The sequence below is a fragment of the Lagopus muta genome, chromosome 1 (genome assembly GCF_023343835.1).
Source record: "Lagopus muta isolate bLagMut1 chromosome 1, bLagMut1 primary, whole genome shotgun sequence".
Lineage (NCBI taxonomy): Eukaryota > Metazoa > Chordata > Aves > Galliformes > Phasianidae > Lagopus > Lagopus muta.
In genome coordinates this window covers 46315131-46327487 of record NC_064433.1, presented here as the reverse complement: position 1 = coordinate 46327487, position 12357 = coordinate 46315131, and the positions used below count along the sequence as shown (strand labels likewise).

Sequence of the window (12357 nt, the reverse complement as noted above, 5' to 3'; positions counted from 1 at the left end):
GTTTGATCTAAAAAGATCTTCATTATAGAAAAGTATTTTACTGTTACTAAGTCCGTTCAGTTTCTGTCTGTCTTCTATGTAGCCAAAATTCTCAGTTTTGAAATATGGTCTTTTATTTTGGGGGAAGTGCTACTTTTTAGATTAAGACCCACAGGCTCAGTAAGGAGCCATCCAGGCATTGGCAGAAGAAGAGTGAATGATGATGACTGAAGAAACCTACATGACTATGTATGTATAAGAGCATGAATATACAGAGAGAAAGAGATAGGTGGGAAGAAATATGGATACAGAGAGGCAGAAATGGATTTCAGGATAAATATGAGAGAGATTCTTGCAACTTTTTTTCTTTCTTTGTTTTTTTCTTCTTGCTGGGAAGCTTCTGTAAATAATCTAGAGAGTTAGTGGGTTCTCCTCTGTTATCTCTATCAGGAGATAATAGGGAGAACAGAAAAATTGAATAGGAAATCGAAGGGCAGGATCTTGCAAATTAGATTACTTGAACCTCTGGGAGGACTTCTCCTCTATTACCTGTATTAGGAAAAGGATTTGAGGGTGCAGAAGTATTTGGAGGCGTAGAAGAAAGATTTGGGACTACAGGAGAAAGATTTAGGGATGTCTGTTGATGAAAGACTCAACATGAGCTGGCATGTGCGCTTGCAGCCCAAAACACCAACCATATCCTAAGTTGCATCAAGACAAGCATGAGCAGCAGGTCAAGGGAGGTAATTCTGCTCCTCTACTCTGCTCTCAAGAGATCCCATCTGGAGTTCTGTGTCACTTCTGGGGGCCCCAACAGAAAAAGGACATTGAGCCCATGTGAGTCCAGAGTTGGACCACAAGATTGATCAGAGGGCTGGAGCACCTCCCCTGCAGGAGCAGGCTGAGAGAGCTGGGACTTTTCAACCTGGAAAAGAGAAGACTCTGGCAGACCATTCTAGTAGCCTTCTGGTACATGAGAGGGGCTTACAGGAAAGCTGGAAGCAGACTTTTTATAGGGGCGTGTAGTGACAAGGTGAGAGGACATGACTTTAAACCAGAAGAGGTAGATTTAAATTAGATACTAGGAAGAAATTCTTTACTGTGAGGCTGGTGACACGCTGGAACAGGCTGCCAAGGGAGGTTGTGAATCCCCCTTCCCTGGAAGCATTCAAGGCCAGGCTGGATGGGACTTTGAGTAACCTGGTCTAGAGGGAGGTATCCCAGCCTATATCATGGGAGCTGGAGCTAGATGATCTTAATGGTCCCTTCCAACCCAAACCACTGCATGGCTCTATGTCCACATCTATTTAACTTGCTGCTGCATACTCCAGGACTCTTTGGAAGCAGTAACAGCACAGTAGCACTGGAGTACAGACTCCTTCTGCCTGCAGGACTAAGTGTGCTGTCCTTCTCTTTACCAGTTCCAGCACAGGTGTAAGAACTGCACCAGGTGAACCTCTACAAATTAGCACTTGCTTCAGCTTGCAATCAGCAACTCTTCCCCTCTCTCCCCCTCTTCTTCTGTCGTGTTGTTGATTGTGGCAATGTTAGCTCTGAGCAAGTGCGGAAGTCAGATCTCCACTGGTAATATTTTAGGTGATATTTTCTGGACAGATGTTCTAGAGATGATGACTGATGCATACTTTTGAACTGCTATAGTCCAGTATTCTGAACCTCTGCAAAATCCGAGCCATGAGACTTTGTGACCTTTGGGAGATTCTTCAAAGGAACTGGCTGGTAGGAGACATTTTTCTTCCTGCCTTTGCATCCTGCTATTTTTCAGAGAAATAGGAGGGATTGTGGGTCAAGATCTGATCAGTTGGATCAAGGAAGCACCTTCTGAGACTACCCTATCACGGACACAGTAAGGAGAAAGCATCAGGAAGCTGAGTGCATTTGTTAGCTTTTATAAACAACTGATAATTTTGAAGAGGGATAAATCTTCTTTGGGACTGAAGATTTAGGTTGATTCAGAACTTTAGAAAGGAATGTTTGTCTATCTAATATTCACAGCTTGGAATTCTGTCCTGAATCAGTGTCAACCTCTGATATCTCAAAGAGCAAAACTCTTTGTTTTGCATAATAGTAGTAGTGATGCGGTCTGCTTTTTAATGCAGTAACTAGACTACAAGAAGTTTCATCTGGAAAGTGGAAAAGTGAAGTTCATTTCTCTCTATGGCATAAGAGTGAGTTTTAACGTCACATTTGTAGTCTCCCACATGATTCCCTCCAGGATTCTTTGTGTATTTTACAGGAAAAATGTTTATTTTACTGGAAAAATACCAATGTGGTCTTGAGTGGCTTAAGACTTCTTATCCTCTGGTAAATTCTATTCCTTTTTTTACCTTAGATGTCTTGCATTGTTTTTTTGCTCAGTTTTCAGCTCATCTACAGAATGCTACATTTTCTTTTGAAGAAGTTATGGGTTAGAACTTTTTTTGGTTAAGAACAGAATTAAATCTGGTTGTCCGTTTGCTGAGCAGTTCGACAATTAGTCATCCAGCCACGCAGCAAGTTTTTCTGATATGTTTGGACCAGAGGACTTGAGTCTTCAGGACAACCTTTTCAACAAATTTTGCATGGAAAACATTACATGTTTTATTACGTTATGTGCCTCTGTTGACCTGATGTCTGACTTGTGACATAAGGCATTTAACAACACAAGAGGTTAATGTTTTCACAGAGTCTTAAAGTCAAAGTAGAGTTTGCACATCTCAGAGATCAGGTGAAACTGAAAAGGAGCTTCCTAGAGGAAGAAAAAATGGTTTAGTTTCCTTTCTGTTGTCTTAACTTTCCCCAGGACATAGGAAAATTCAGTAGCAAAACTGAAGGCAGAATCTTGCAAATTAGATTAATTGAACCTGAGAGGAAGAGAATACAGTGTAAGGGAAAGTAAGGAGAATAATACTAAATGCCATTATATAATTTTAAATAGGAACCGATGAGATAAAGTGCAAAATTCCACTCCAGAAGTTGGAAGGGAAACTGGACAAAATTTAGGATTCTAGAATGGTGTGTGGACTGTTAGCTTCCTGAGTGAGAACAGGAGGTAAATACTTGGAACGCTTGTTTGATGAGTAGTACAAAGTCAGATGTGAATATGTTAACCTGATGATTTACTCGAAGAGCTCATTACAAATAATGAGCTAAAGAAAGTTAAAGCCGCACCAGAAAATTCATTATTTTCTGTGCTTGATATTGCAAATTTGGCTTTGTTTCAACACATGTATGATGTGCTCTCATGTAAATATTTCATATAATTTTAAAATTAAGCTGTCTTACGTATGATTGATTGCAAATCAGTTTTACAGTAGCGTATAGTACTTTCAGTTTTCAAAAAAATATAATTTTAGAAGTGTTTATTTTCCAATAGATGGCAGTCTGGCTCAGTAATTTCAAGAACAAAAGCAGCCATGTTATACAAGAGTTTCAACTTTTTTTCTTTGCTTTCTTAAAATCATGCATTTTTAAAACAGTTTATAGTTTAAATTACTTTTAAACGTCTGTAATTCTTTTAAGTGGAAAATTATCAAACATCATGGCATACATTTAAGGCACAAACTAAAATCTCAGGGCTAAATTTAGAGGTGCTTTATTACATAGGGGTTACATGTCAAGTGTCTATTCAAAGGATCCGTGTGAATTCAAAAGCAAGTAAGAAAATCTAAATGGGTATAGCTTGCAAACAGAAGATCTGGAAGAATAAAGTGCCAGGAAAACAAACACTAGGATGTTTAAGTGAATATTGGGAGGAATGTTACGGAGCTCCTGCTAGTAAATTCTTTTAATTTAAATTCCTCTGCTACCCATTCCTTGTCGAGTTTGAGGTGTAAGTATTTGTGTGAGAACATATTGTTCTAAATGTATTACTAAAAACAGAAATAAGCCATATTTATTACAGTGTACTTTCTGGTGTTTATTAATTTAAAAACATTCAGAAAGGAGAGAGAATGGCTTGTGTGTGTGTGTCCACATAAGAAAGGCTTCTGTTGAATGCTACTTTTTATTTGTTTTTGCAAAACAAAAAAGAGAATATTAAGACCATTTACACTATTCTATGTGTGTAAATATATATACGTATGCTTTTATATGGAAGATGTGCATACCAGATACATCTCAGTCTTTTCCTTTCATAAATTGGATGTGTTTAATTTAATGAGCATTTTTAAAAATTGACTCTTAGAAGACATTTATCTTGTTCTCTCCTCAAAAGGTTATCACATATTTCTAATTCTCAATTAAGAATGCATTTGGAAGGTGCTGTGTTCTTTACAGTGTGAAAATAAAGAAATATTTTTCACATTTGGAGTTGAGAAAAAAAATTGGAACTAAAATTAAATTTAAATAATAAAATTCTTCTAGATACACTTAATAAAAATGAAAATCTAAGTGAAAATATTTTCTTCACATCAGTTATTTCAATCTTGTGTAGATGGTATTTATTTGTAATGTTTGCTTTTACAGTTATGCTATCATGTTCAGAAGCAGAATACATAACCTACATTATAGATTTCCAAGTGCAAATGCAGTATCTTGCTGTCTTCAGATTGTCAGTTTAGATTAAAGGAGGTATAGTTCCAGAAAGTGTCTTTCTAGTGTTCTTCTTAATTACCTGAAGTAAATACTGAGAAACTTGTGTTATGAGATGCCCTCATTTTTTTGCTTTCAGAATAAAACTGAAATACTGAAGTCATATAGGATTATTGGGACTACATTACAGAGAGATTTCTCAGAAGAGGTAGCTGTATATCTGATTACATTTCACATGGTTATGTAATAGATAATAAAGGGTGGCAGAAGTAATGCAAATTGAAGCGTGGAGAAAGGTTCTGTAGCTTCAAGAAAAAAGATTTGGATTTCATCACAATATAAACGTCAATTTCTCCTTAATTCTGTCATCTAAAATGAGCATTTAATACTTATGTACTTTATGAGAGAATGAGAAAAATATCTTTTAAAATATGTCATATTAACATTGTTGGAAACAGTATGGTATGTATGTATTCAAAGGAAGGACTTTTAATTCTCATGTCAGGAAATCAAGGTGAATGTATATGAAGGCAATATGATTTATTTTTGAATGCTTAGGAGATTTGAAGCGATAGAATTGTGTGTTATGGAAGAAGATTGTTAGGAGTTAATATACAAGAGGTGAATAAAATTTGTGTGGCCCGTTATAAATTTTATCTAATGCAAAGAAAAGTAATTCTTCTAAGAAGCACATGTACCAAAAATTAGAAGTGAATATTTTTTTATTTTGCAAAGTAATAATCACTGGAATTTGTTGAAGATAATGAGAAAAACAATTTACATTATTCAAGCATTTGATAATACTGATTTTTTATTTTTTTTTTAAATGCAGTTTTTAAACAAATATTGTCTGGACTGAGATATTACAGTAGAAAAGAGCAATCAAATATTCTGGAATAAAATAATTACTCTCTTAGATCAAAAGTAGAATCCTTTGATTGTATTATAATTTTGCCTAGAGGCATTATAGGGAGAGTGAGACAAAATTCCACATGAGGAAAATGAGCAATAAGTATATACAATGTCTGACTGTTAAAAATACATTCAAGAACAATTAGCTCAACTTTTTTTTGTTACTGAATGGTAAAATAATCAGGCCTGGTTTGTTGAGAGTCCATTGTAAGAATCAGATATATTTTAAATTATATAACATAGGAAAAAATTGATAACACACCTAGTGGTATTTATTTTTGTCATGTGTATTTATGAGGTTAGAAAAAGGGAATTATACCACGAGCCAATGTTTGGAATACTTTTACTCTATTTAATTCCCCTTTTATAGCATAGATAATTTTTGTATTGCTGAATTATGACATTGCAAGAATTTTGAATGGTCAATCCCTAGTTCTTACCTCTAGTTCCGTTACAAACTTCTTTATACAGGCTAATTCTAGTTATTATTTCAATTGAACATAAAGGTACAAAAGCCCCCTGCTTATCCCTTGCAGGATATATAAACTCTACATTTTAAGATTCCCTTACAAAAGTCTACCCACTCTCTGAAGATAAAGTTATATAATTTTATAAATTGTTTTTAAAAGCTACCACCCAACACAAAACCATCTGTTCATCCTAGTTCCTAATGCACACGGTGGTATTTCCCACCGAGAAGAACTGTTTTTACTGTGATTTATTTCATTAGACATTTGTAATCTGACATCCATACCAATCATCTATGGTTTGTTTTCAAGTATGATACCATATTATGAAGTATTTTCCAAAATGGCTTTGCAATTCTATGTAAACAGGAGATAGATGTTACAAAGAAGAGAAAAACACATTGACTTCATACAAATTTTTCCCCGTTCTTTTTTAAGCAGTTTACCCAGCACAGGGAAGTTCAAACAGTTCTTTGGTATTTTTTCCTAAACTAAGTTCTGTAGTTATTAAAAGAACTACTCTAGGGTTATTTTCTGTATCTGTAAATTACTCTGTGCTTTAGAACAGCATCATAAAGATTTCTGTGTTGGAGGGAGCCTAACTGTAACCGAGTGGAACTCTACATAGAATAATCTGCCTGATGGCATGCTTCCCAGCCAACTAAATTAGCCTGCAGCTCCCTGCTGCTGTGATTTCTGGTACAAGTATTGCTAGACAATCCTCCAGTGTGCTGCACAGACATACCCTGTGAGATAGTCAGCACTTATTTGAGAATGTAAAATGCTGAAATATGACAGTGCTTACTATGATTTAAACTACATAGAGTCGACTATAACAAGGGGGAAGGGTGCTTCCCAAGCCACAGTTCATCTAATCTGCATTAAAAAATACGACTTCATTTCCACTGTAATGGTTTTCTGGACTATTTAGTTTGTCTCTCCAATTATGTATGTGTGGGGCAAATTCCTTGACTATCAGATACTTGCAGGAAAACAGCTTACAGGCAAATGTAACATTCTGAATGCTGTTAGGTGTTTAGCTTGCATTGGTGAATCCTAAATGTGTCTAATCCTTTTGGTCTGGTCTGCCACATTGTTTACCTTGATAACCAATGTATTACTATATTTTGCAGAACATGCTGCATGTGTTGGCATTTTATTTCCCGAATCATGCTTGCATTTATTCTTCTACGGTAAAGTCTGACAGACTAGTAAAGAAAAAATAGTTGGTGCACGCTCTCCACAACTTGCAATAATGCAGGCTTGATTTTTCTTAAAGCTGTCCTTGTGCTGGATGAGTAATCCTAACACTTGAAAGTTTATTTTGTATGTAAATCTTGCCATGCTACCAACGACTTCACTTGCCCTGCTGGGAACTCTTTCATCCTAGCTAAATCTCTTTTATAGAAGGATCTCAGATATGTCTGTAGCACTTTTTTTTTTTTCTTCTTTTTTTTTTTTTTCCCATATAAAGTCATTAGAACTTAAGCTTTTCTGATCAAAGGGCTTGTTTGTCTTCATGGATATAAAGCTGTATGTAAATTTTGGATGTTCAACAAATGGTTTGTAGTATTTTATCTTCTTGAGAATCCTGTTGGACAGCTATGTTTTATTAAATTAACCACAGCAGATCCTTGTACTTTTTTTTTCCAAAAAGGCTGTTTTAGTTCAGAGACTGTCAGACATTGTACTGAGAACATATATTGTTTGTCCCTATACTCAACTGAATACCAAAGAAATCCACAATCTAAGCAGGATGACTCAGAATCTGAAGAGTCTATTGGAACTGATCATGAGATCATCTTATCAATATAAAATGTATAATTAGGTAATGGATAATTAGGTATCTTTGTGTATGTGTTATTCAGTGCTTAAGTGAGCATTCTTTTTCACACCTATTTGTGCCATTCTCATTCCTTACCTTTCCTGAGCTGCCTGTGCCATTGTGCACATTGTTGCCAGGTTTACATAGCAGAACACTTTTCTTCCACACTCTCCTGTCTGCTGTCCTGTGAGTATGCAGTACTGTGCGACATGGTGTGCATTCTTAAGCTGTAGTTTTCAGCTTCAGTTGGGATTATCTTAGTTGCAATTACTTATGAAGAATGTGAGAGAGATTATGAAATTTTCATCCAGAAAGGTGATTTTGCATTATTAACTTCAACTCTCTCTGTCAGAATATTACAAAACGAAATCATCGAGACTGATGAACTTTGCTGTTAGTAGGATAACAGTCAGCAGCAATTGTTCCTTTAAGCCCTGACTTTCCCTAGAGACCTCCAAAAGATCAGTAGTGGACTCCTAATTGCATTTCCCATGGGTATTTTCTCTCCTCAGATTTTTCTCTGTTATTCTAGCCAAAATGACCTTTGAAACTTCTGTCTCACAAGAGAACAAAAAGTTATTTTCATTATGATTTTCTTAAAATTCATTTTCTTTCTATTTGATCATAGTATTACTAGTAGGAATGCAGAATCTCGAAAGGTAGGATTCAACTGCATAAATGTTAATTATCTCCGTTCTCCATAGACAGACAAGGTTTCTTTTGCATAGGGTTAAAATGGGCTCCATCATTCCTTCTGGAGTAGTGCTTAAGGTTCTGCAGCTACCATGCAGCGTCTAGAATAGTACTGGGTGCTTGTGATTTGCAGCTGAATCCTTCAACTCAGTTGCATAAACATAGACATCTAGTGGTGTTCTGATCAGCAGCTGAGATGTCCTCATGGTGCTCAACTTTGAAAATTGTTCTGAAAGAATGTTTTGGAATCACAGTTTGAGATTAGGCAGAGTGCACAATGACAGGCACTGGACCTCGGTGTAGAGGCAACTTAATCAAGAACCAAAAGCTCATCCTGTAATGATCCATTTGGTTTGTCACATTTAAGCAAAATATTAGTATGGTATTGATAAAGAATGTGAGAGAGATCTCTAACATTTAATTACATTTAGCTTTTAGTTTCTAAAAACATATTTATTCTCTTTAAAAAAGTAGTTTTGATGATTTGTAAAAGTGTGAGCCTGAGTATATGGAAGATGTATTTTTTGCTGTCATATGTAGACATTTACCCTAGGGAAAGGTGAATTAATAAGAGAAGAAGGAGAAAGCCGAGCTTTCAAATGAACTCATTTCTAATTTATGATCTTAACCAACAAGTGAATAACTTCAGAACGTTTTAGCATTTGATTTTTTTTTTTTCCCCCCATGTTACAGAAATACTTACTTCTGTAACATTTCTAGAAGACTCTCTGTTTTGTTAGGAGGTACCAGCGCAGGTATGTTGATACATAGTGACATTAGTTTTACCTACACAAAAGATACAAATGGTAGGGAAAAATGATAGAATTCTTAAATGCCTTTAATATATGCCTGAAATCAACATTGACTTCATGTCTACCCCATTAGTATAAGAATAAAATTAAGCTAACTATTGCTAGTAATATATATACTTTGATATATATATATATATATAAAGCCTGGTGATTAGCATCTGATAGGTGGTGCTTGAAAAAAGTGAGTACCATGTGAGTATGTCTTTCATCTGTTTCTGTTATGAGGAGAACGGTATAAAGTGAACTTTCGTCCTGATGACATAAACAAAATATGGAGCCTGTTAATCCATTAGAGTTATGTGAGTTCTCACAGGATCCATTAAGGAGTGGAGATAAATGCAAAAATATGGTTTCATTTTATCATACTTTATGATTCTTTAGAAGTTGAATAAGTAGGTACTTTCTTAGCAGCAGCAGTCTCAGTTTCCTTTGTTTGCTTTCTCAGTAAGAGGGAACAGTATACAAGCAATCTTAATGGTAAATATTCTGCCATATTTCAGATGGCAAAATTACCTCCTGCGAACAATCCAGGAGACTCCTGAAGTCTGTTGAGGACAACTTTCTGTGCAAGTTATTGGACAGACCACCCAGAGTTGAAGCATTACTGGACCTGGTGGTCACCAGTGCAGGGAAGATTATTGAAGAGGTTAAGAGTGGAGGCAGTCTGGGCTATAGCAACCGTACCCTGGTTGAGTTTGTGTTCTCAAGGAGTATGGGTCCAGGGTTACTTGACCATATTCACATCTGTTTTTACATTGCTTTCTCTAATTTTTCAAAAGGATGTAATGACTAATCCCATTTTTGATCATCTATTTTCTTTTCTCTTGGTGTCCATCATTCCTAAACTTATGATAAGTCTCAGTTTAGTGCCTTGCATGAAAATCTCGGAAGATGCTCTTCAGTTTTATTTGCTTCAGTAGTTATTTGAGATTGAGCAGTTTCTATTAATGCTGGTTATCATTTCTGTTGATGTTGGTGCTCTGCTTGGTATCTGTAGAATATAAACTATCACAGTCTGCAAAGAAGCATCCTCAGCACTGCCTGTCAACCTTAAACAAAACACATATTAAAATGTAATAATTTTTGTTCCTATGTGAACCTTTTTTTAATTGTTAATGATTGATTCCTCATAGGTGTTAGCATATTTACCTCCCTGCCCTTCGTTCTGTCCATAATGGTGTTTCTTTTAAGGAATCTCAGTAATTTTACCTGATCACTGCTTTAGCCATAGGTGCTTCATAAGACGTAGTGTTGCAAAGGACTTATAGGTGAAGGCATGTTAGTGACTTCATTTGTATTTTACAGAACTTTTATGACACTATATGATATCTGGCTCTAGAAAGGATTAAGTATTACCTCTTAAGCTACCCAGGAATATATCTGGAAAATGAACTAAAGGTGTACTTGTATTGGGGTAGATCTCTACATACTATGTTGACTCTACTACAGACAAAAAGAACAGTACAAATGAGCTAGCACAGGAAAAGCAACAACTGTCTTAAATCTTCTGGTAGTCCTTGTTATTGAGATAATGATATGATAATGAAGTCATTATTTTAATTATGTAAGGCAGGAAGAAGCAACTGGTTGGTGTTTTTTTTCTATCCATACCAAAACAGTTGCCTTTCTACTGAAGATGATTTTAAATTCTGTTTACACGTGCTATTTGAGTTAAGAAAGAATAGGAATGGGAGAGGATTTTGCTGAATCTCATGTAGGTCACACTTCACTGTGAATTCAGCATCTCTTATGAGAGGCATGTGTATGTTTAATCCTTTTTTCTTTTTTTTCCCCTAATATCTGTAGAAAAATCTGAGCGTTTGTACATTTTACTCTATGCCTGATCTTCTGCAGTTAGGCCTTTAACACACTGACTTTACTGTCAAGAGATTCATCCTATTGTCAGTTATTTCAGTGCATTGTTTTTGTATTGTATTTAGTACTTCAGATAAAATGTGACAAACTGCTTGCAGTTTGTTACTGATGGATCTGGAGATGATCTTGTACAAGTGCTCTTTAAGGTCTTTTTGATTATCTACTGATAACTAGCACTCATCTTCAGACAGATGACTGAGTGCTGTCTACAGTATCTCTTTAGAATGGCTTTGTCTCTTGTATCCTTCATTAAGCCAACAGCATCTTAATGCAATAATAACTTCATTTTCAGTAACACATTTTTACTGAGAATATATATGTGAGATAAAAAACTGTGTACTGGAGGAGTAATAAAGTGGTGACTTCTGCCTACTCAGTTACCACCTGATTTTTCCCCTACTTTAATTTCTGTTCCTTCTGGTCTATTTCATGACAAATAATATATTTTCTATAAGTTTCATCATTCTGCCACCCACTTATCCACCCTCTCTTTCACAACTTTTAAAAAGGAAAAATACATGTTTTATGGCTGATTTGCTTCGCAATTACATTGCACTGAGTTTTTCAAACATTATATGATAACATTCAGATAGTGCAGGGATGTTGGATACTGAGATGTCACTGTAGTTATTCTCCAAGCAATATTTTCTTTTCTTTGACTTTTAAAGCAAAAAGTGCGCCTTTGTGAAGTACTTTTTTTTTTTTTAATGCAAAGTAAATATACCTAAACTTTTGTTTCTATTTAATATTTCTGAAAATATTGATCTTGTGTTTCTCGAGGCACCTATATCTTTCATTATCAGCATCTCTCAACTGGTATGTGAGCTTCTCAGTGAGTCACATTTTAGAATGAGTCATCTGTGTATAAACATTCAGTCCTTGATTCAGGGAGACACATAAGCTTGCCATTAACATGAGAAATGCCATTAACTTGATTGGAACTATTCATGTGCTTAAGGGTCAAGACTCAAATTAATGCATTTTTGCATAGGCTATATTTGAATATTTCCTTAGGTCAAATCTGTTATGCCTATGGGATAGAAAAGCGTCCCTGTAAATGCAGTTATAGTAGAGAGTGTTGTTGCAAACTGAGTTGTTGTTGGGTTGAGTTCCCCATTGGAGCTTTATCCTTCAAAATGAGAAGTTCTTTCTCCTTGGTCAAGCAAAGCACTCAGAGTGCTTTGATGTTAAATAATATCAAATCAGTTATTATAGGTTAATATCAAATACCAATACCAAGTATCAGTACCCATCAGTACCAAGT

The 12357-nt window shown here is 35.5% G+C and overlaps 1 protein-coding gene across 12 annotated transcripts in view; it reads left to right on the top strand.

The window, feature by feature from the left end:
• ANKS1B (ankyrin repeat and sterile alpha motif domain containing 1B) overlaps positions 1-12357 on the top strand; it is a 402720-nt gene that overhangs the window by 74369 nt on the left and 315994 nt on the right. The window contains exon 1 of one of the 12 annotated variants that reach the window (XM_048933557.1): positions 1499-1716. The exons of the other annotated variants lie outside the window; for them this stretch is intronic. Within the exon in view, the coding sequence (XP_048789514.1) occupies positions 1672-1716 (45 nt within the window). The 5' untranslated portion in view covers positions 1499-1671. Of the gene's footprint in view, positions 1-1498; positions 1717-12357 lie in introns of those variants that run through there. 12 annotated transcript variants of the gene reach the window in all.